The sequence below is a fragment of the Ostrinia nubilalis genome, chromosome 5 (genome assembly GCF_963855985.1).
Source record: "Ostrinia nubilalis chromosome 5, ilOstNubi1.1, whole genome shotgun sequence".
Taxonomy (NCBI): domain Eukaryota; kingdom Metazoa; phylum Arthropoda; class Insecta; order Lepidoptera; family Crambidae; genus Ostrinia; species Ostrinia nubilalis.
Window position 1 is genome coordinate 11,537,840 of NC_087092.1, and position 26,332 is coordinate 11,564,171.

The window sequence follows — 26,332 nt, forward strand, 5'->3', positions numbered from 1 at the left end:
GCCGGATTTTCATTTTCCTTCCAATTGTGTAGTTTTATCGTAATTTTAGCGTACATACGTACCACATTTTTCATTCCACGTGCGACCATCTTTGTAACGCAAAATGGCGCAATCGAAAGTGGAAAATGATTCCAAGACCTCATTAGATTCCAATAGCGAGAGTAGTAGTTCATGTGTTCAGGATATTTTCGAGCGAGATTTAATTTTAGACGATTTAAAGAGAACATTACAGTTTGCAACTACAGATATTCAAAAATTCATTTCACGTACCAAAGATTTGTCAGCTCTTCATAGAAAGTTTAGCAAATTGCAAACTAAAGTCGAAAAGTCTCTCATTAAATCTAAATCATTCAATAAAGAGGAACAAATCAAAATTAGAAACGACTTCGACGATTCATATTATGCAATTGTCACTCAAGTAGATAAATTAAAACAATGTCAGGAGCAAAGCAGACGAATGAGTCGTCCCTTTGCTAATTCAGAATTTTCGAGTAATGCTAAATTACCTACTTTGCCTTTGCCCAGTTTCTCTGGCGAAAGCACAGAATGGAATTCATATTTCGATTTGTTTTGTTCTCTCGTTCACCACAATACTGCCTACACGGATGCGGAAAAGTTTAGGTATTTGCTTCTTACGTTAAAAAATGAACCATTCAACCTTATAAAGTCCATTCCAATCACTGATGCTAATTATTTCGTAGCAATACAAATATTAACTTCACGTTATGAAAACAAAAGAATCATAGCTTCGAATCATCTTGATAAAATACTCAACATTCCATCTTGTAACGTAAAATCAACGAGTGATTTACGTAACTTATTAAATACATTCCAAGAAAACATTAAACCTCTTGAAGTAATGAAGTTTCCCACCAGTGAATGGAGTTTCGTTTTGTTACACATTTTACTACGTAAAATTCCCGCATCTGTTCGTAAGCAATTCGAGTTATCATTGTGTTCACCTTCAGACATTCCAGAGGTCAACACATTCATTTCATTTTTAGAGCGTGAACTTGTCGCTGAGGAGTTTTCTAACGATAATTTCGGGCAGTCGAGTAAAATTATTAACAATAAAGGCGGTAGATTTGGCTCACAGTCTAGCTCGCGAGCGGCGCCCCCTAGCGGCAATATGGCCGCCGGTCAGCGACAAGCCTTCGCGGCGAACTTCGCGCCGCAATCCTCTGACGTGTCAGGCAACACTCAGCCTAATCGGCATAGCGATAAGGCACATTGTTTGTTATGTGATGCTCAACATACGTTGACGAAATGTTCTAAGTTCTTAAATCTTTCAATAAAAGATCGATTTTCTTTTATTAAAAACAAAAGTGTTTGTTACAATTGTTTACATCTCGGCCATAACGTGAGCCAATGTAAATCCAATTTTTCGTGTAGGAATTGTCAGAAGCGCCATCACACATTAATTCATTTTGACAATAATGTAAACAAAGCGTTCGATCCGAGTAGCGGTACTAATCAGTCCGTCCCGCTCCCGCTCACGGCGGAGTGTAATAATGTTGTCTCTGTTTCTACGACTGATGCCCAGCTGACTTTAACGTCAACTCGAGATAAGGAAAACGATTCTATTATGCGCACGAGTACGGTGTTATTGTCTACGGCACTTGTCGATATTTATATTGATGATCACAAGTTATCAACCGTGCGCTGTTTAATTGATACGGGCAGCCAGGCTACTTTCATTTCGGAAGCGTGTGCACAACGTTTAGGTATTTCACGTAGACGTGTGAACGTTCCGCAAGTTTATGGAATAAATAATAACAAACCGGTTTACCCTAAGGGAGTGGCTTCTTTCTTCATTGCGCCTAGAAATCAATCGCAACCATCGATTCATGTTGGTGCATTGATTTTGCCCAAATTAATTACAACACAAATGCCTACTTGTCAATTACCTTATACAGGGTGGTCTCATATTCAAAACTTAACTTTAGCTGATCCGAGTTTTCATACACCACAACCAGTGGAAATGCTTTTAGGTGCTGACATTATTCCGCAAATTTTATTGCATAACACAATCACGGGTCTACCAGGTTCACCAATTGCTATGAATAGTATTTTTGGTTATTTATTGTTGGGTAAACTCGATTTGAATTCATCGATTGAGGTTTCTCTTCCGGTCCAGGTGTGTCACAGCTCTGTTTACGACGACTTTGACCTCCAGCGATTTTGGGAATTAGAAACAATTTCTGAACAAAAGTCTCTCACTCCTGATGAACTTTTGTGTCAATCCTTTTTTGAAAACACGCATACGCGTAATGAGTGTGGGCGATACGTGGTCGCTCTTCCCTTCAAACCTGACGCACCGCCCCTCGGCGAGTCGCGGGATATTGCTATTTCGAGATTTCGTAAATTAGAGTACAAACTCGAGCGCAATTCGCAGCTCAAACATGATTATCACGCGTGCCTCCAGGAGTACTTAGAGCTCGGCCACATGGAGCCCGTCGATAGTCCAGCAGCTGCAGGTGGTAACTATTATATACCGCACCACGCCGTGGTCAAAGAATCTAGTGAAACCACCAAAACCAGGGTAGTTTACGACGCAGGCTCTAAGACTACAAACGGTTTTTCTCTAAACGACAATTTGTTAATTGGTCCAAAGCTTCATTTAGATATTGTTGATGTGTTATTAAAATTTCGCATTCATTTAATTGCTTTCACAGCTGATATCAAACAAATGTATCGTAACATCATGATTCGTGAATCGGATAGGGATTTTCAGCGTATAGTGTGGCGCACCTCGCCCGAGGAGCCCCTACGCGATTATAGACTTTGCACTGTGACCTTTGGAGTTAGCTCATCGCCCTATCTTGCTCTTCGCACCATTCAGCAGCTCGCTCATGACGAGGCCGCACGCTTCCCGCGCGCATCGCAGGTCCTCATGCGCGACGTATTTGTAGACGATGTCGTATCGGGTGAAAGTGATGAGTCACGGGCTCTCGCCCTACAACAAGAGTTGATAGGTATTTGTCAATCCGCAGGTTTTGAGTTGCACAAGTGGCATAGTAATTCTCCCGCCTTACTTCTCGGTTCTCAACCGACAGTTTCTCATGGTGAGCGGTGCGAAAATGTGCCCTTCGCACACATGGAGAATGACTCATCCACTAAGGTCCTAGGTATGCAGTGGGACCCGAACTTAGATACTTTTGGTTTCAGTGTGAAAAGTTACTCTGAAAAATGTACAAAGAGGTCCATTCTTTCAGAAATTGCACGTATTTACGACCCTCTCGGTCTTTTATCTCCAGTGACTTTATTTGCAAAACATTTAATTCAATTATTGTGGATTTCTTCTGTGGACTGGGACGAAACCCCACCACAAGACATAGTCGATTCGTGGGCCAGCTTTACAAGTCAGCTTCCACTATTGTCTAAAATTAGCTTTTCGCGTCATGTTTTCCCTCAAAATTGTAAATTACAGCTTCACGGCTTTTCAGACGCCTCCGAAAAGGCATACGCAGCATGTGTTTATCTCCGCGCGCAGCGCGAGGATGGTAGTGTGTGCGTGTCCTTATTGTTAGCGAAAACACGCGTCGCGCCTACGCGTCGCGTATCTATTCCCCGTCTCGAACTGATGGGAGGTGTTTTGTTATCACAACTTATTAAAAAGGTGTTACAAAATTATAGTGATAAAATACAAAGTGATCAAATTTATACTTGGTCGGATTCAAGTATTGTTTTAGCATGGTTGCGTTCACCGCCCCATGAATGGAAAACATTTGTTTCAAACCGTACTACGGAGATATTGAATATTGTCCCCGCGGATTGTTGGCGGCACGTCCCGTCGGCCGACAACCCCGCGGACGCTGCTTCGCGCGGCATGTTACCCGCTGCTTTCTTGCACCATGAGATGTGGTTTCATGGGCCTCGCTGGTTGAGCGAGGATGAAAGTATGTGGCCTGTTCCAAAGCCTGTTCTTCCTACTGATGAAGAAAAGCGTAATGTTGTGTTGTGTTCGAGTACTTCTACTCCAAACGAGGACGTAGAAATTATTTCACGTTTTTCTTCACTCGGTAGACTTGTTCGTGTTACGGCTTTGATATTTCGTTTCTATCACAAGTGTAGAAAGGTCAATATTTCTAGTTCAAAACACATTACTGTGTCAGAGTATAATTTCGCTTTGAATCGACTTATACGAGTTGTTCAACATTCAGTTTTCAATGATGATATTTTGAAGATTTGTAATGGGCAATCACCATCAAATCAATTGAAACGTCTTAATCCTTTTATAGATTCAAACAAGTTGCTTCGCGTTGGCGGTAGAATTCATAAATCGCTTTTATCTTTTGAGTCAAAACATCAATTGATTTTACCTAAAAAACATTCTTTAACTTATTTACTGATTGACTTTATTCACGTTTCAAACTTGCACAGTGGGGCTCAAAGCACCCAATATACACTTTTACAAAAGTATTGGATATTATCAAGTCGTGACGTCATCCGCCAACGCATTCATCGATGCGTCCGTTGTGTTCGTGCGCGCCCCGCGCACACGCAGCCGTCAATGGGTTTGTTGCCCGTAGCTCGCTTGCGACCGGCCAGACCATTCATAAAAACTTCAGTAGATTTCGCAGGTCCATTTTACGTTCGGGCAAATAAGGTTCGTAACGCTAAAATAGTTAAATGTTATGTAGCAGTTTTCGTATGTATGAGCGTTAAGGCTATACATTTAGAGATCGTTTCGGAGCTTTCCACAGAAGCGTTTTTAGCTACACTTAGGCGTTTTGTTTCGCGACGCGGTTTGTGTACAGATATTTATTCAGACTGTGGAAAGAATTTCGTGGGATGCGATAGGTATCTTACGGAATTGTATAGTTTCTTGCGTAATGACGTAGTACAAACTACGCTCAATTCAAAAGTTCTTGGTCAAGGCATCACTTGGCATTTTCAACCCCCATACGCTAGTCATTTTGGTGGACTATTCGAAGCGGGTGTTAAAAGCTTTAAGCATCATTTCCATCGTGTGGTCGGCACACGAACTTTGACATATGACGAGATGCATACGCTCTTATGTCAAATAGAGGCGATTCTCAATTCGCGCCCACTTTGTGTTTTAAGTGCAGACTCTTGGGATCCTCTCCCTTTGACTCCATCACATTTTTTAATAGGTGAGCCCTTAACGTCAATTCCTGACATTTCTTTAGTGGATGAGAATCCTAGCCGCTTAGTAAGATGGCGTCTCATCCAACAGTCCACTCAACATTTTTGGAAGAGATGGAGTCTTGAGTATTTACATCATATTCAACAAGCAACCAAGTGGTTTAGTAATCGCGGTGCCCCGATACGTGAGGGCATGATTGTGGTGTTACGCGAAGACAACGTTCCTCCCTTGCAGTGGAGACTTGCGCGTGTTCACGCCTTACACCCAGGTCCTGACGGGATCTGTCTGGTCGTTACTTTACAAATTGGACAGTCGTTCTTCAAACGAGCTGTTGTTAAGATTTGTCCTCTTCCTGTTGAGTAGGGAGTAGGTACGTTTTGCATCTAAGTAAAGCTAGAGTAGTTTTAGGTTTAAAGTTAGGTTTCACTCTACAAATAGCTTAGATACTTGTAAGTTTCTTATCATAGGTTTTGTCTTGTTAAAAGATACTCGGTACTTTTAAGGTGAGCGGTATGTTTCGTACCGAAATATATTTATTAGTTTCTTAATTTTAGTTTAAGATAAAACAACACAAACTGGAAGGAATTTGCTCTTTTTCTTAATTGCATTTTTTAATCACAAACTGGCAACATTCTTTCCAATCCTATGGAGCTAGGCTCGCGATTGCGATTGCGACGCCCCCCAGTGACGCAAGAGTTTTGAGTTCGGAAGGACGCCCGTGCGCAACAGCGGTGTGTTCTTTAATTCGGCAACCACATAAGCGTTTGTCATTTTCCAAAATCAAGTGAATCTAATGAGTGCGGGATCCAGCCCCTATGGAACTATGGTCTTTCTCATCAATATGTGCTAATACTTCACAAACAAACTGCATTTCGGAGATACGCCGGGCCCGGCTGAGCACGCGGCTGGCACTGTGGAAAAGAGGTTTGTTCGCCGTTTGTTTTGAAAATTTAGTATAGCTAACAGTCCATATTAATATCGTTTGTTAATTAAATCCATTCTGACGCTATATCATCACTCACGTCTATTGTAGTGTCTATCTAAATACATTTTATCAAAGAAAATTGCCTTATTCAGCTCGTACAGTCACATTACCTCTTCAAACATACGCCTTTACGCACAAATCTAATATTCTGATTGACTGATCGCGACTGGCATATTCGCTTATATTTCGTATTTACTTTCAGGCATTTTCCCTTGAATAATGCCTAAAACATTTCTTTGGGATGGTTGTTACTTTGAATATACTCGAATCACTGTCAGCTGCTGCGAAATCTGCTTCGTAAAATGTTCTTTATTTTTTAATCTTCAGATTAAATTCAATTTTTGATTGAGTTAAGTTTTATTCACTTTACAGCACTGGCAAGATGGAATAGCAAAACCATAGAAAAAAAACAAAGGCTTTGCAATTTCGATAAAACTTTTTCTCATTGTTTGCTCGAGTGGCCAGTGTGTCAAATTATGAAAAAGAGGATAGAACACGTACTTACACTCTTTGGAGAATAATTCTGCATACTTACATTCCAATGTAAGCATACTTTTATTTTTGAAGCATCATGAAATATTACAGTTTCATTGGTTTGAATATGATTTGATTTTCGTGTGAACTTTGGTCGCAAGTTAATACTAAGTAAATATGATTTTCATGAAAATCGTATAATCTATTTCACTCTAAATGCATTTATTGCAAGGTACTCTCTCCATTACAGTCCATTAGACCTGCGTTAGTGCAAATGCAACACTAGGCAGAACTGACCTAAATAGCCTTGCAAATAATATCTATGCCAGTAGGTAGGTAAAATTTGATAAATATGCACAGATCAATTGAGTGGACGCCATGATGCACGTACTACAATTAAGGCCACTTTATGAGAGCATCAAACTATTTTTGTACTAAAACAATAAATATGACCGTTAACTATGTCTAAAAGTTTTTTATTACTTCGACTGGGAGTTTATATTTGGAAATGTTTATGTCTGGTCTGGTATTCATATTTTTGTTTCTATATACAATAGGGTGTCCCGAAATACCTTTTTTTATTTTTTCGCTACACAAGACCCCTCAAAAGTTGCGTCATAGGATGTAGATTACCGTAAAAATAATTTAAAAAATATAAAATAATGTCTCAAGGGCTCTACCGCCATTTTTATGTCTCAAAAAATCACTTAATCAGCCCTTCACTGTTTGTCATCTATTATATTTTTTTCACAATTATTTCATTTAATTTTGTAATAACAGTGGCAGTTGAACCCTAAGATATGATTTGCAGGCAATGACAGACTGTTTCTAGTTAGGAATAGGTTTGGTTCGAACTAGCAGAATTCATATTTTGACTTGTTTTTCTCAAATTTTCTACTCCTTCGGCGAGGCTGTTGGTATTATTTCTGTTGAGGTTTTATTGCTGTAAGGTATCGCATCACACTTTTTTGTTATAATATTACATAATTTTAACATATATTTAACAAATATTTAGCAATATATGGTAGTAATATACTTTTTGATTTTTTTCAGGTAAAAACTACCTAGCCAAAAATCTTTATAATATTATATTTAAACAGAATACTAATTGACATGTTTAATAGTTTTAGCATACTATTAAATATAAATAACATTTATGTACGTTACATACACTTTCTAGCTGAAGTTTTTGTTGTCTACGAAGTTTTTTATCAATGGTGAACTTCAACGGAAGTAAAAATATATTTTTATTTATGAAACGCATACATGTTATATATCAAATTAAAGACAATTTAATACACTTCTTTGGCTCGTGTAAAACTTTTAGTGGAGTATAAGACATTTTGTAAAAAAATGTTTTAAAAAGTAGTATCACAACAATGTAAAAAAATTCAATTTTCCTTTAATTACTAACTAAAGGTTGATTTTATCGATACAATTTATACTACAAAATATCAAGCGCACACGTAGAGCTATCATTTAAATAAAAAAATAATGAAATCGGACAAATAGTTTTCAAGTTATGGTTGATTTTCTAAAATTGACTGCCATTTTTGTTAGCTTCCACTTAGAGATGCCAATCATTGTTTTATAATAGCGTAATAAAATTATTAACCTGCTGCGAGAAGGGAATTGAGTATCCTCAAATTAAATCGATATCTTGGCTCACCCACGGATTAATTAGGAATACATTAAAATCGCGCGCGTAAATGCCTAATTCTGGTTAAAAAGCCAATTCTGTTTTGAAAGTATTTATGGATTTATTACTTTTTAAACTATTTTAAACCTTGCTGTGACTCATTGTGTACCCTCAAATTTCATAAAAACGCTATTTTTGTATTATTAATAGTTTATGTTAGGAACCCCTAAAATAGCAATTTAAATTTTTTTTAAGGACAGGTAGAGGCCTCAAGATGACAGGTATCTCATTAAATTTAATGCTAATCGTAATCTGTATGTCAAAACGCAACTTTTGATACCTCTTGCGTAACCGTAGCTCAAAAAAAAATTTTTCCCATACAACGACGGGACACCCTAATATACAAGTCTCAATAGTCAATACCCTTCTGTTTTAATATTACCTACCTATAAAAAATCATAAAAGGACAATAAAATTAAAATTGTGACATTGGAAACACCTTTCTTTGTTTTCAGAATTATATTGTAGAGACCAGCTACTTTTAACTAGGTGAACCTGGTGGACTTGGTACCTAGGAACGTTGTTTCTCCCTAGCATTACTCTTAAGTGTACTAAGTATACATAGTAGGGAATTTAGTGCAATGATTTGTATGGAGACCCCTCCACTTTGGTATAGAAGGCTCATTTTTGCACCAGTTTTTCTTTGGGTGCTCCTGAGTAGATTTCCGTCGGTAGACATCGGGAGCCCCCCCTGTGGTAGCAGGGGGAGGGGGGGCAAGTTTCCTTCTGCCGCGCTTCACTTTAAGGCCCATATCTTCAAAACTATGGGTATTAGGGCAAGTGTGGTGTCATTTTCGGATAATTAAAGGATGGCGAATTCATTTCTAGAACAAACTTTTTGCCTTTTCATACAAAAAAATAGAAATATGGAGTAAAATTCACAAAAACCAAAAAGTATTTTTTTAAATAAACGTCGTTTACTTTTAAACCACTGGAGATAATCTAATAAAAAAATATATTCTGATAGCTACATTTATCAGGATTATAAATATGTACCATTGTATGGTACTTTTTTGAAAAAAGTAGGTGAAAAAACATTTTTCTTCAGGACACAGCGGGCGAATTTTAATGCGCGTCGGAAAAAAATATTTCTTTTATCCATGAATTCATACTATTTGGTTCATAAGCAAGTAAAGATTATTATTTTAGAATTTATTTAGAGTTCCTGGCACATCATGCTACCATGATTTGTATTTTTTCTTCAATAAATTTTGAACTCTATGTGTAAGACATAAGGTTGAAAATAGTTTAATTACATTGTATTAATGAAAATATCATAAGAAGAAAGCACTAAATAAAGAACTTGAATTTGTCTAAACGTCTAATGATTATTATTATTATTTTAATTAACATTTTTATTTCTACATACTATTGTACCAGTGATAACGGAAAGGTAAGTGTGAGGAAAGAGAGGATTGATATTATCATAGTACGGGAGATTATTTTTAGCACAAAGGCTACGGCTGTGACCATTATAGTTGTTTTTTCAGACAGCACCAGATTCACCGCTACTTCTTTCCAGGCAAGCTTCGGCAGCTACAGGCAATTGGTCCATGTAGGCTCCATGTTGCTATCGATTCTGGTCCACCCCCAACCAGTCGGGTAAAGGGAAGACTGAGTCGGTTGCTTGCAACTGACCCTATACGCGAACCCCTTGAACCAACTAAATTTTAAATAATCATAAGGACATAATTACTGCCCTTGATATACTGATACAAAACTGCCTAGGTCGGTGGGCACTTACAGCACTCGTTCATAGCATGTAGTAATAAACACAGTGAACGTTTAAGGAGGTTTGCTACAGTATTTCAAGCTGAATTCTACGCTATAATTATGTGTGCATTAAAAACAGGGGCGTAAGAAACGCAATATTTACATCCTTAGCCACAGCCAGGCAGCACTCAAACAAAACCATCGCCTCAGTGAAGGTTGAGTCTAGAATTAGGTATTCTAGATGCAATCTTAAAGATGAACAAACTCTGAAGGCATGACAAAGTGTCCCTAATGTGGGATACCTGGACATACACGGATCGAATGCAATGAGAGAGCCGACAGTCTAGCGAGACAAGGGTCAGAGACGATACCTATTGGGTCAGAACTGATAGTACCTCTACCTTTATCTAAAAGCTTAGCTACCTCATGGCCATAATATGGCCATATCCAAGAATAACAGGGCTGAATGGGAAAGCTCCCAACGATATAAGCCTCTCCAAATCATTCCTAAAGGGAAATACAGGGTCATGAAAACTTTTCAAAGGTATGCCCAAGCAATTACAGGTACGCAAACTGGGCATTATAGAACGAATCACATGTCCCAAAAAATGGGCCTAACAACAGAAGCTCTCGAGCATGTGGAATACAATGTGGAGTCCATGAAACACTTAATACTGTAAGGATGGGTCTGCTTGGGTCAGCATATCCGGCATCAGAAGACTATTAGGTGGCTTTCACTCAAACGCTTAATTCACTTTACTAATGGATAGGATTTTTTTGGATGATAGAGAATAAAAAAGGGAGAATAAAGATCCTAATGGGTCGCTGTGGACTACGCTTAGGTGTGGCCCTACATAAAATAACCCAGACAGCTTTGTATCAGCATTGGCTACTGGCAGTAATTCAAGGGGTTCGCGTATAGGATCAGTTGCAAGCAACCGACTCAGTCTTCCCTTTATCCGACTGGTTGGGTGTGGACCAGAGTCGATAGCAACATGGAGCCTACATGGACCGATTTGCCCGTAGCTGCCGAAGCTTGCCTGGAAATGGTGAGATGTAAGTGCAAGAAGTAGTGCAGAAGCTGGTGCTGTCTGAAAAAACAACTATAATGGTCACAGCCGTAGCCTTTGTGTTAAAAATAATCTCCCGTACTATGATAATAATCAATCCTCACTTTCCTCACACTTACGGACTTACCTTTCCGTTATCACTGGTACAATAGTATGTAGAAATAAAAATGTTAATTAAAATAATAATAATAATCATTAGACGTTTAGACAAATTAAAGTTCTTTATTTAGTGCTTTCTTCTTATGATATTTTCATTAATACAATGTAATTAAACTATTTTCAACCTTATGTCTAACACATAGAGTTCAAAATTTATTGAAGAAAAAATACAAATCATGGTAGCATGATGTGCCAGGAACTATAAATAAATTCTAAAATAATAATCTTTACTTGCTTATGAACCAAATAGTATGAATTCATGGATAAAATAAATATTTTTTTCCGACGCGCATTAAAATTCGCCCGCTGTGTCCTGAAGAAAAATTTTTTTTCACCTACTTTTTTCAAAAAAGTACCATATAATGGTACATATTTATAATCCTGATAAATGTAGCTTTCAGGACATATTTTTTTTATTAGATTATCTCCAGTGGTTTAAAAGTAAACGACGTTTATTTAAAAAAATACTTTTTGGTTTTTGTGAATTTTACTCCATATTTCTATTTTTTTGTATGAAAAGGCAAAAAGTTTGTTCTAGAAATGAATTCGCCATCCTTTAATTATCCGAAAATGACACCACACTTGCCCTAATACCCATAGTTTTGAAGATATGGGCCTTAAAGTGAAGCGCGGCAGAAGGAAACTTGCCCCCCCTCCCCCTGCTACCACAGGGGGGGCTCCCGATGTCTACCGACGGAAACCTACTCAGGAGCACCCAAAGAACAACTGGTGCAAAAATGAGCCTTCTATACCAAAGTGGAGGGGTTCTTGCACTAAATTCCCTACTAACAGTAGTATAATGAATAAATGTTTTATCTGAAATAAGTACGTACTACTTACCTTGAATTGAATCCTTAAGGGTTTCAATACCAATTTAACTTTTAAACTCGCTCTACGTATATTTTCCCTATTTTACCTTACTTCATCAGCAGCAAAAGGGAAGGCGACTTACCTGAAAGCAAAGAGAACAACGGTCACAAATTATTCAGACATCGCTCCAAGCGGGTCGTGTTCTCCGACAACAGTTTACGTAGCGACGGAGTTTCCGCCAAACAACCACTCGCGTTGCAAAACATACGCGAACTTGTTTTGACCGACACATAGTTACGGGTGACTGAAACTGTACAGCAAAAATAATTGTTTTACCTATTATTTTTTAAGCCTGAATTAGGCACGGGAAGGTGATTTTGTGACGGTCAAACGTCAGCGAGACTTCAGTTTTGTACGTCCAGTCACGTCATAATAAATTTCAATATTGCCCCTCCCATGCCGCTCCCATACCTCAGGCATTGACTGAGTTAAGCACTAGAACCACAGAATAATAATAAGTACTACGTACAGAAGTTTTACTTCGCGAAGGTATTTAAAAAAATGTATGCTCAATGTCATTAACAATATGGTGTAATTTAGCCTGTCTCAAGAGTCAAGCACCATTTTGTTGACAAACGTCAGTGATCGGCACTGCGCCGAAGCTATAGGGCTGACTTCGGTAAAATGATGTGACGTGAGGTGCCAAACTGCGGAAAATGGCGGAGGAAATACATGATTTAGCATGAATTATCATGAATAATATTAACTACTTATTTACCTCTCAGTGTCTTGAGGCACAGTATTTAGTACACCATTTTCTTTATTTTCTTCCATCATACACATGAATACGCGTGCGTGCGAATTATCATGAATAATATTAACTACTTATTTACCTCTCAGTGTCTTGAGGCACAGTATTTAGTACACCATTTTCTTTATTTTCTTCCATCATACACATGAATACGCGTGCGTGAGTCAATGTTCGCTCGTATGTGAGGCCTTGTCGAATAGTATCCTGTAGGTGGGCAATCGTGCGTGTTTTGTTTTCGATTTAAACTCGCGGAGATGCACAGGCCTGCTAGAACTTGAATATTCATGCTAAAATAATTAAAGTTCTTACCTAATTTTCAAAAAGATTACTCAGGTACCTACTCTACTAACAACGAACGAAGTTACGGAACATTTTGTCCGTAACTTTATTAAGATTAATGTCAAATAGGACTTAATTTAAACAACAATATACCTAGCTGAATCCTATTTTGACTAGATACATCTTTACTGAATATTATATTGATGGCTCATGTCCATGCCAAGAGGAAATTTTCCACTGTTTACGGAAAATTATCTAAAAAGTAGGATTGATGGAAAAAACTTACATGGTACAAGAGATTGCCTTACTAGATAGATATATGTTCTAGCTCCCAAACTTCATTGTTAAATTAATAAGCAATAAATAAAAGAAATTAAAATAGATTTGACTGTAATTGTTCTTAGTTAAATAGAGACTGGTTAAGTAATTAGCTGTACAATTTATTATTATTAAGGTTGATGAGTTGATATTATGAATTTTTATAGACTGCATAGTGAAACCGTATTTTTATGCAGAACAAGGCAGGTATTTGACTGCAATCGCACCGGACATCAGTTAAGTAAGATGCAGTTTATGATGGTACATACAAGATAGGATGGTATGTATTCTGAAATGACCTTCGTAACTTTTATCAAGTTCAAGATTTTATTCAAGCCTGAAATTGAGATAAAAATAAATCTCGAATCTACCTGAGTATGTACATGAATTGAGTATTGATACTGAGCATCGTTTTATAATATGGACCTAACTACATGCCAACATGTTCATTACACCCTGTATTATTATGTTCCGTCTTCCTCGTGAAATATGAGACACCTATACAAACAAATATTTTAAGCATGATACATCTGTATGAGTAGATTATCTGTTTAACATCACCTGTAAGATATGAGCTAATGAATTATCTAAACTCAAAAGTCGCTGTTCGCCAAAAACGTTAAACGTTTTCAATAATAAAAACAAAAACTAAACCATGAATGAGTAAAAAAGTGATTAAAAAATCGTTTACTTTCCTGTCATAGGTAATTTTATTATCTCCCAACATAATGCAGTCATTCCGTTTAATGACTTTTAAAATAAAATTCAACCTCCATGTATGGGTTACATAATGATGCTTTGTCAGATGTTGGGTTCAACCGAAAAAGGGAGAGTTGACCTGAGAACCACTGACTGGCATAAAAATACTTGCGAAGCCTACGAATATAAAGATATTATTATTAAAGAACACGCAGCAATTGATCAAACAAACGATTACAAGGAAAGGTAATTGACTTTTTCATTCATAGTATCGCTACGAAGGATTCTTATTTAAGACTCATCAAAAATAGAATTTCATTACACAAATCTCCCCTTGCCTTTGAATGAAACCTTGTTGAAATTTTCATTAACATTTTTCCAAGACGATATCATAACACGATAACGATCGCTCTTGAAAGCACCACAGTTCCCTATAAATAGATGTTATCAACCACTGATCCGCCCGATAAATGCCATTGTTTCAAGTAACTAAAGCGTTCAAAATTGACGTCCAAGCGTACTTTCTATCCATTGTCTTTGTCGCTTTGCTACGGTCTAACTCTAAGCTTATCAATGATACGTACGGTCTCTGTTTCAGCTGATACCTCTGACGCATGGTTGACTAGAAGTTGCACTTTAGAGATCACTATAACATCGGTTATGTTATAACCGCACAGGACTCCGTTGCGCGCGCGTCGGCCAGCGCGTCATCAACTGGCCAGTTTATAAAACCAATTGGTGTTGTAAAAGTGTTAAATTGTCGTGCAATTGCGAGAAGCGAGGATGTAATTAAGCATTGCGGTGGAACGTGTATCAGTTTGTCGGTTGGGCGCGCGACTGCGCAAGCGCACCTCGCAGCGACAACGACGCTCGATCAATTTATGTAAATTGACCGGACTGGGCGTGCGATTTCATGATTTTACTTTTCAGGGTGCGTTGAGGACGCGGTGATGAGTAATATAAGTATTACGACGGTGACTTAAGTTCTTAACAGTGATTACAGTGAAATCTACTTCACAAGAGCACAACCAAACAATTGTATTTGGCGCGTGGGAATAATATGAATTCCTTGTCGTAATAAGTACACGTCCTTGACTATATTAGGCCTACGCTGCAATGGTACTCGTACTAATCATTACTTATATTAGCTACCTTTGTACTATTGTGTTTATTGTTGTCCCGTCACAAAACGTTAGGACAGAATCTAGAATATTACTAGCAAACAGGTTTCAACACATAGGTAAGAACGTTTATTGCCTACCGAGCTGTATTTCCTAAAATATATTGCAAGAGTTGCTGCTGCAACCGCTGTAGAGCACAATAATATTAATCTAGTACCCAAGGAGACAAGTCGACAATACAACCTGTCGCTTTTGTTACGCTCTAATGAATCAGATTCGTTTTTGACTTACAAGCGTAACAAAGAGGAAATGATTAATTTTATACAAATAAGAGATATTTACATAGGTAAACAATTTACTACACAAATAAGATAGACGATTTAAACGTGATATAGAACATTTTTGTGTAATTCTAAAAATTACTCATAATCCAAAAGATCTATTGTATATTTACTTTTCCTAATCATCTCACCAAAATTCCCCACTTAAAATACCAAAATTTCTTATCAAATAAGACAAAAGGTGCGTCTTCATAGTCAGTCACTTATTAAAATGTTTACATAACGACCCACAAACTTTTTGTTCCACTACATAAACAATAACAAAAACGTAACTCCAAATCAGTCAACTAGTTTTACAACTTGAGTAGGCTGTACGCAACGCTATGGTTAATAATTTAGGTGTTAGGTATATCACCTAAATTCAGATCGTTTACCTCTTCACAGCAATGACGAAGTTGTATTGCGAATCGCGATCTTCATTTGTTAAATGACAAAAACTTTTTTCATGGCTCACGCGGCTAGCGCATTTGCCAATGTCAATTCAAAAACTTACTATTATTTCCAAACAACGGAAAAACAAGTGAAAGTTAAAAAGGTTTTTTTAATCCGAATTTTTGATTTTCATTAATGAACGAGCTATGGGCTATGGCATCACCGTGACATTATTTTGGATTTATTCAGCTCAGAACTTCCAGAAGAGTGTTAAAAATCTTTCAATTTTTGATTTAAGAACCCACAGCCAGAAAATTGCTTTAAGTAGTTAGTAATTTTAAGTTAATTACAGGATCTACAGTTGACCGCCAACAAAACCTAACCAGTGAAGGCCAAGTTCAGGCATAAGTTACAAAATTTAAGTCATCAATATTCATTACTAAAACACCGTCTGCCAAGAAGTCATGGCAAATTGTCTGTTTACGAGAGAATAATTATTCTAGTTATATCTTAATCTAGTTGCTAGATGAAGCTACGTCCATAAAAATTGGTATAAAATTATGATCATTCAATCGCCAACACAAACATAGTCCAACATGATTATTAAACCTGTGGGTTTGCTAATTGAATTTTCGTGACCAAGGACGTCAAAAGCACTGTTCAATTAATATTCTCTCCAAATGGCCTGCCTATCTAATATGGATGTTGTTTAGTAGTTTAATAAGATGGAGCGAGCAGCCTTTTATATGCACGTGCACGAGCGCATTCTGCGAATGCAAATTGTACAGTTTATGCAGCACCTCTTAGACACACTTTGGCTGTAAAATGCACCTTTTGTGACTAACACAGATGCCACAGTGATGATTTATGTGCTGAAGTTAGTACACATTAGCCATCCAAATAGGATGATCTTAAGAACCATATTATGATAAATGATTTTAGATACTGTTTATGAACACGTTATTATACGAATCAGTGTTACTCGTACTTTAGTAAGAGTACTGTTTAACTAAAGCTTCAGATTTAGGTTCAAAGGATTATCTCGAGTTATGAAGAACATAAAGATGTGATGAGCATTATAAAACAATTTTTATAGCATTTCATCTAGCGTAACCTGATCTAATCCTAATCAAGTATCATAAATGTTAAAGTGAACTCTACCTATCCCCACCTCTCGTTCCCACCGCTGCAACTCCTGTGTAGCCAGGATCTACAGCTTGACCGCCAAAAAAACTCAACCAATGAAGGTAAAGTTTGTCCCGGGGGAAAGTTAACTGTTATTGAACCCTCAACGATCATCATGATAAGCTAGTCATTTATATAATTATTTAGATAATTATTTAATCAGGTTACCTACTGTGATGCGGTTGCTTCATTGAGCCCATATAAAACAATAGCAAAGTCGACTCTTTCTCACTATGCAAACACAGTCACGGATTTCTCCGTAATGGATCATGTCATCCTGACATTTTCGGTTTTAGCTTTATCAACATATTTATCATTGTTAAAGACATGTTTTGGTTTACATTATTATTATATCGGTTTAAAAAGAATAACTTTAATTTGCAATGTAATGCCCTCTATAAATGAACAATCACAATTTGTATTTTCCATCTGTACAAAGCTTGTTTTGTTTAAGAAAATAGATTTTCAACCAAATTCTCAAAGTATCCGGTTCTGACTTAATTCATTAGAGGCGAGACAGCTCGGTTTTCCCGCAGGAATATCCGAACTTCGACCGCCATTATTAATTTGGGATTCGGATTAGCCGCGTGAGATTTCAAAGAAAATTCAAACCGGCAAACCACCTTCATTTGTTTTGATAATTGGATTTAAGTTTTTTTTCAGCGATCATGCAAAGGCCATAAATTATGCAGCCTATTTGACGTAAACAGCCAAAGAAATAAAGCATGCAGGTTTTATTTTAATAGAAAATTCTGCAGTAGTGCCACCCTGAAGGAAAAAAATCTTGGATGCCCCATTGAAGTATTTAGCTCAGCCATCTGCCTCGTATCAATGGCGTATCTAACGTACTCTACACATTTTAACGCAAATGAATTTCCTGTCACTACAATCCGAGCATGAACAAGGTCATGACAACATAATGACTGATGGTAGCCGTCACATGACGTAAACTTGCAGGGTTGCCATTTACATGCAGAAAAAATAAGTGTCTAGATCACGTAGGACATTGAAAAGATTGAACTTGAAAAAAAAAGTTCTTTTTTAAAGACCATCGTGCCCACAGACAACAAACAAAACAATTGAAACCGCACAAGCGTCAACAAAACGTAGAGACAAAAACCACGACCGCATATTGGAAACAAGAGAAAGGTGCCAACGAAAGCGAAGCTACTTTGGTATCTGCGTTATGGCTACAATCGTTTTTGTACCAAGTCAAGTGAAATGGAATCGAAAAAATTATGTAAATTGATTTCTACCTTAGCAACAATTTTCCTTAAATTTTAGCTTAGAGTCTAAGAGTAGGCGCACACCGTTGATTTTCGTCGGCCGAGAGTTTAGTCGGGCAGTTGATCAGTATGGGCATGTATGGGAGTGCGCACACTACGCCGATTCGATTTGGCCGATTCTTCATACAAATTAAAATCGGGCACAACTATCGGCCAACTAAAAATCAACGGTGTGCGCCTACTCTAAACTAGCAACTATTTGTAGTAATAAAGAAAATAAAGTAGGTAGTGGTTAAGTTACTGCAAAAAACAATTAACTGCACATAAGCACTGATAAATTAAAATGGTTTCAAAATAGAAGAGAGAGAGAGAAGAACAATGAAACATCAGCTGCATACATCCAACTAACATGAAACACAATATATTCGTTAAAACTAATTCGCTGTCTGTATGCGACTCGCGTTAATTGAAGAAGCGCATGCGATGCCTTCATTAGCGCAACAGCGTAAAATGTGATAAAATAGGTTTTATTACCAATACCATAGGGTAAAACTTAAAACGTGACTGTACAACACAATTTCAGTACTGTAATAAGTATAAAAAAGTGATGATACGGCAAATAGTGCTCAACAGAAATACGCAATAGGTAATTTTATCACTTAAGAGACGCTAATTTTAACTGCCCAATAAGAGTTCTTTGTAGCCTTCAGAGGACAAATCAATGTCAATCAACACGTTGAGTCATGGTCGCTGTTCTTTTTGAGTCATTAGATCAGTAGGTAAAACACCCTAGAATTCTTTAGTTTTAACCAAGAATACAGTACCTAACAACAGAACCGTGGGGGTCACGGGTTACTTTTCATAGTAAGATTAACCAGTCGAGCACTTACTTATGAGTGTTTCTGTATCGTTTTTGTTTAATCTAGATTTGAGTTAGATATTTAAATCCACATTACGGAAATCTGCATGGGTCATTCCATGGGTCATTCAGTGTCTTGAAATCGATATTGGATATCGAACTGAAATGTCACTTACGGTTTTCTGATTCAATAAAAGCTTGTAAGTTCATGATAACCCGACAACGATGTTATAAAACATATCACATACTTATCGATTCGGACCCAAAGCAGTGCCCTAATGCACTCCAACGCGTCCCCACTAGTTACTGCGTCCATGTTAATGTTACTGACCCGTTAATTGCCCATAGAGAGGCGATAGTAGCCGAGCAGCGGGCATCAACGATAATAACAGTGATTCCACACCATGTGACATTCGTTATCGATCTGATAAAATCTTATAGACTTTTTGTCTGAGGGAAGTGATGAGGTGAATAAGAATCGATGAGCGATTGTTTTTTCTTTACATATCAAGACATTGTCTTTAGCTGTTTGTGAATTACAGTTTTTTTATGATTTAGTCCTATTAAATCTTCACAATATGATAGACAATGGTAGGTACTTATTTAAAATCTCGATTCACGAAATTGTTTGAACTTCATTATTCTCATTTTCAACTTTCGAATCTAGTCATGGTTGAACTTGATGATGGAAATGATTAAAAAACTCTTTAAAATACTAAAAAAAGGAAATTTCTCAAAACAAACTAGCAACAAAATAAAAGGCGCTATTACGCTACAGATAGAGATTACGCTATTAGACATTGCAGACAAAGAAGTTGTCACAGAAGAGGAAATTAAGTAACCGCGGCTATGGTTGCGGAACCCTAAACGCGACGTGACGAGATATCATCGTGAGTGAGCTAATGAAGAGCTCGACCAATTGCATCTGGGGGTCTTTTATGACCCTTATACACTAGGCACTGTATAGTCAGCGTCAAATAGTAGCGTGACACTCGTGGCCAAAAAGTTGACAACACAACCTCTTATACAAAGACGTGTTGCAAATATGTAACAAAGATGTATACCTACCCATTCTTATGATACACCATACAAGAATGCATGGTAAATTCAGTGAACTGCTCCTGAATCGAATGTACCTACTACTACTATTTCTATTTATTTATATTAACCGGCAGACAGTGGTGACTGAGTATGTTGCGGCGCTTCTTCTCAGCACTTGCCAAATGTTGGTCTCGAAGCGCTGGTAGGGTAAAAAGATTATGAGACATGTAGAGGCTCCTTAAGAGCATATTTTATGACGATTTGTAAGAACTATTTATTAGTCTAAACAAATAAAGAAATTTTGACTTTGACTTTGACTTTGATGTGTTGCCAAGTAACTTTGGGTGTCACGAACTATTTGACGCAGACTGTACACAAATATAGGTACGAAGATCTAGTAATGAAAGAAAACTAGTGTAGCTTCTAACTGATTCTCAACTGTTTGTAATATAAAAGACATTAAAAACAATGTGTTACCAATAAAAAGATAACAGCCACTCTCCAGAAGAGTTCAGTAGAGCGTTCAAAACAGGATATTCTGCGAAAAGTCTGTTTGTTTTTGACGTGATGACCAATTTTTTACATGCAATGTGGCGTAGTATTTTAAAATCTGCCAACAATTTGTAGCATCTAGTCGAGTAGTCGTCTTAGCGACAGCAAAACGTTTGCGCTGTCGTTACCAAACTAAAGTGTCCTCAAGACCAGAAGAATTCACTGCACTGATAACGAGTCAAAGTAACAAGTGTGCAAGGGCTCTTACTCTCAGCAAACGATCATTGCGAATGCATTTACGAGGCGAACGACCTTACTTTTAATCATTATTCGACTGCAGATGTCAGTTCAAGGGTATTCTATGCAGTTACAACATATTTGTTTTGGACGCAGCTATTATGGATAATTCTTCTGTAATTTTGATGGTGTAATGATAGGTTTAGATGTTTCAAAGATGGCCGACTGAGCGCTTTACTTCAAGGAAAAATATTATAAGTTTCGTTCTAATTTAATTATTTATCATTATTAGATAGACGACATGTGTACCGGACAAGTCAACGCTCTCTAGAACTGGATTGGAAGTACGGTTATCACCGCTAAACATATTGACACCGATCTCTACAACCATTAACAAATATTGTCTCGAAAATGTAGAGACGGAAATATTTTTGATCACCTTAAATAGTTCTTTAATTAGTATTAGTAATTTGTAAATACCTACAAATTATTCTTATGCCCGTTTTCACCATCAATCCCTAATTTTTAAGTGACCCTATTACCATAGGGTACACATAATTTAACAGGCATTTAGTTTTCATAGGGGTCATTTAAAAATTAGGGATTGATAGTGAAAACGGGCATTAGTCCCTTTAACCCCTATCGTGGTAAGCTAAATACATATGCTTGTGTTACGAGTTATTATTGTTATAATAATGTCGCCAAGATACATTACATTTACAAGTTTAACATTAAATAGGTATCAAAAGAATATGCCCCAATCCAGACAGGCTACGACAAAAGCCCGATCTTCGAAAGATTTTCCACCACATAAAGTATAACGTTCCGTAACAAACTCCAGCGTCAACTAAACGGTGAGGTATAGCTGTCGCGGTATATCCGGGCGACTGAATCAGCCCCGATGTCTGCGACGGACACCCGTTTCCGGGATTCTCCCGGGATCGGCTCGCATCCCATTTCCCCTGTAGGGTTGCCAGGAATTTATTAATAACATCCACGTATACCTGCGCGAAAAGGGTGCGACAAATTAAAAAGCGCTAACGTGTCTACTTGCTAACGGAAAACAGCTATGTTTAATCTGTTAATGTTATAGGTAGATGTTTATTTTTTTAAGACTAAATTAACATTTATTTGCATATTATTTGAACTTGTACTTACTTAAAAACAATTTTGAAATACTTATTAATATTTATGTATGTAAAATATTTACAAAAACGAATAGTTAACATTTCTTAGAAACAATACAGATTCAGGAGTGTGTGGTATTGTCTTATAAAAATATCGTATTGGCCCTCACCAGTTAGCGCCGCTGTAGAGTAAGGTTCTGTCGCCAGTGGTGCCAACTGTTAAATAAAAACGATAGCTCTCTCGCCCCTCATTGTAACAACCCTACCCTAAAAGATAGCCTTTGTAGAGACGTCACGGGAAAGTTGCGGAGTATTTCCATCGCGTTGTGTCGCTCCAGGGGACAGCGTGCATTACACTTTGAAATGAGTTCATTACCATTTGATCTGTAATCAGATTCTGGGAGCTTTGTCTCCTGCTTTCATGTGGGTCTACGAATTGTAGAGCGTTTGAGAATGTTTAGAATCTTTTTACGGTTTACTACAGAATATGTTCTCTACATTAATGTAATCTAATACAAGAATAAATAAAACTGACTAAAGCTATTTTAATAGGAGAAACAGCTCTGTTCTTTAAACATTTACCTATAAAAATTGTATCAAGTAAGACCTAAATCCTTATTGAACTAAAGCTGTTTGTTACATTGAGGGGTGGCTACAAACTTTTTCTAGGTCTCAAGACTTTCAAGCCAAGAAGATTGCCCGCCCTATTTTCTTCGATTTTGTGGCTTCATATTAATTGTAATATTGTTAAAATAGACAATAATTACGTGAGCCGTGTTTGCCCACACTTTATAATAAAGAATGTAAAAAACGCTTTTTCTTACTCAGTTTTAAATGCATAGTTCCGATAGTTGCCTTCCTGGCTCTAAGGCTACAAGATTTGAATATGGAATATCGTAATATTCTCCGAGCTTTCGAGCCGCGCGCATCTGACTCGAGTTTTATTTTCACTCGAGACAAGACTCTTTTGTCCCACTTCTCGTCCCATAATTGCATACCCATGGCACGGTCAGCAAATAAAACGCTGTCGAATTGAATCTTATGGCTAAGAAGACAAGGTACAAAATGTTTACATTCTGTGAGGCTACAAGGCGAGGCTGTGCTGGGCTGGTCGGTACTATTTTACTACTAAGAGAAATAAAAGACGACGCAAAGATGCCTTTTGCATATTCAACATCTAGGTATTTCTATTTTGTATTTTTGTCAAAATGTTTGAACTTTTAGTTTTGATATTTGGCACATTTTTACACGTAAGGCTACAAAACATGTCAAAGAAAGCGCTTGCATCTTCATCTCGAAAATCTTCTTCAATAATATCATCAAACATGATGCTTCTGGGTAATACTTAAGAAAAACAAAAGGCTTCCAAATAATTTCTCCGAAAACCACTCGACTCGTCAGTCACCAAAACCGCCCTGTACAGCACATTAAACTATATTTTTTATTGCAAAATGACACCTATGACACCAGCATAAGATACCAGTGTTTATCTTGACACGCTGTCGTCTGTACGAACATAAACCTAGTGCGGTCAACATAAATATTTATAGAGAGGATGCGATGGATTAGACCAAGGTCTAGTGCACCGACAGATGTCCGTCTCAATCTCAATGTCCGCGGCGCTGTATGCATAAACAGATCCTGCTTTGGAAACTGCAGAGCAAACTCAAGGCGATCGGATTCGGGTACAAATCGACTTCAGTGTGCTTACCATGAGTTTACGTTAGGTGTGCTCGCTAGCGAGTGCGTCAAAAAATCTATAAGATTTTAGTTCTTAAAAGTAGCGGCTAGGGGTGCTACAATCTGTCTTTTTTTACGCAGTCGCTAGCGAGCACACCTATCGCATGGTAAGCACACAGAAGTAAAAGTATTTACGAGTTAACCATGGAAAACATGATTTCAGGGCAAAGGACTTTTTCTTTCTAGAGTTCTCATATTTCTATACTTTCCACCTACTCCTTAGTATCTCAAAAAATAAGAAACTGGCAGAAATGGAAACGAAACATTCAGGCCTAAATTTCAATAATTCAACTTTTTAATTCCAGCTCAAGGAATTCCTCCTAAAACTTACGTATGTTCAGTTTCACTATTATCTACCCAAAGCAAACTAGGTACAATTTCGAATTTTGCAAATTCTTGTAACATTATTACAAAACAGAACGAAATAAGATATAACTTAAATTGTTGGAAAGCTCCGAGCAAACTAGCGAGAGCTGAAACCACGAGCCAAAATTAATTAAAACTAAATGAGCTTCTACCAAACTTCGGAGTAAAAGGTAAATACTACCATACTATTACGTTTATTAATACTAGGGAATACTCGTATATTTGCATAAATGACTTTGTTAAGTTTATTCTGTGAATATTTCGTTAGGACCACTCCAATAATATAATTACTATTTGTATGTACTGATCGCGTTACAGCTCCACAACCACAATTTACACAAAAGATCTAGGTAGGATTTAAATGTAAAGGTTTTTTAAATTAGTATTTTCCTACGATGGCAGTGCCTATTTAAGACTAATTGGTGCCTGTTCTTCATCATTTTTTTTCGTCTTCTACACAAAGAATCAAAGGCAAATCAACCCTCATACAATCTAGAAACTCAATTGAAAAACCATGTTAAACGCGCCAATACTTCCATTCCCCGATAAAAATAAGCCTTTAGGTGAAATCGCTGAGGTTCAGTGCTTCGGTCTAATGAACCGTATTTGATATGAGCGGAGTTCCAATAATGACTGAAAAGGGTGGCGTTACCCTAAAATACGGGAAAAACTTCCTCCCAAGTTCTATTATTTTGTTCAAACTGCAATAACACTTCTCCCCGTCCATCTTTCTTTGGGTTTTGTTTGTGCCAAGTTTGATTACTATATTGTTGTCTGTTTTAAATTGACTTTGTAGTTTAGGCGCGCAGGAAAAGTAATCAATCATATCCACTATTTTTCAGTTAGTTCAATATTTTCAGGAAATTTATGAATTAAACTTATACCTAGGTTACAATAATATGTTTTGTTCATATTTACGAATCATAAATTAAAAAGAGTGCCTTTTCAATGCAGGAATAGAGCAAAAGAAAAGATCAAAGAATTAGATCTCTCAGTTAACTCGAGCAAAAGTAAGTTCAAACAGCTCTCTTTCGTTTCAGTTTTTCCGTAAAATCTTTATAATTATAGCCCCTACTGTAATCATTGCAAATTAAGAAACAAAATAAAAATGATAGAGTAGGTAGATAAACTTTAACGAATGCCATTCCCAGTTTTGGCAAGCAGCGAGTTTACACGATGTACTCAAAGTCAACGAACGAGTACCTACATCATTTAGGGCGACGACAGACGACAGCATATTAAGCTAAATAGGCGTCTTATCTCGTTGTAATAGAGGTTGTTTTACTACAAGAATGTACAGTCTGTGCTGTCGACTGTACACAAGCAAACCTCGTTACGTATCGCAACGTACGTGATTTGTCCCGACGTGTACTTTGTCGAGGACATAAAATGAAGCTGCCAGGAATACTCCCCACCTGTCGCAGCCCGCATATACACTGTCCTATTCTAATTTAAACTCTCTTACTTTGTGTTTAAGAGCTTTAATAACTTTGGCGCTGGCAAATTGCCTTCCTAAGCACGCCAGTTTTGGTGATAATGCTCAGGAGTTAATTGAAAGTTCAATGGAGTATCTATCCCTCAAAATATAGGTAGAGCTTGTTATTGAGATAGGTAAAGCTAAAATTGTGCCTTTACAGGACATGGTCTTGAATATTACATACTATTACTATTACTATTACAACTCTTGAAGGTTCATGCTTAACTGACGGCAGAATTCATAATTCTTCTTAATACTAGCTGCATTCATTTTGGTAATTAACTAAGTATTATGAATTCCACTGCCACCTACAGTTAATTAATTGTCGTTTGATTTAGTGCAGAGAACAGTATCCAGTTAATTTAGAATAATTACGACGTTCATTAGCAATATTTAAATAGATTTTCATTTGTTTCATTCATCTCTATTTCATGATCGGTATTGTCTTCTAAATAGACACATCACTATTCGTATTCTTTGACAATGAACACTGAATCGATAACTTACCGATAAAACTATCGATAAGTCCCTTCGCTCAACGGTTATTGAATTGGTCTCCGTGTCCGCGGGTACAGTTATGACCCCCATTGAAGAGGGGGGAGGGAGAGTGATAGGCCTCTC

General features: G+C 37.2%; 2 protein-coding genes across 5 annotated transcripts in view; one reads left to right on the forward strand and one right to left on the reverse strand.

The window, feature by feature from the left end:
• Positions 1–26,332, forward strand: part of LOC135071927 (coenzyme Q-binding protein COQ10 homolog A, mitochondrial) — a 123,749-nt gene that overhangs the window by 59,178 nt on the left and 38,239 nt on the right. The window lies entirely within an intron of this gene.
• The window catches only part of LOC135071926 (plasma membrane ascorbate-dependent reductase CYBRD1), a 104,715-nt gene that overhangs the window by 51,986 nt on the left and 26,397 nt on the right, over positions 1–26,332 (reverse strand). The window contains exon 1 of one of the 4 annotated variants that reach the window (XM_063965809.1): positions 14,712–14,977. The exons of the other annotated variants lie outside the window; for them this stretch is intronic. Coding sequence (XP_063821879.1) covers positions 14,712–14,743 — 32 coding nt within the window. The 5' untranslated portion in view covers positions 14,744–14,977. Of the gene's footprint in view, positions 1–14,711; positions 14,978–26,332 lie in introns of those variants that run through there. 4 annotated transcript variants of the gene reach the window in all.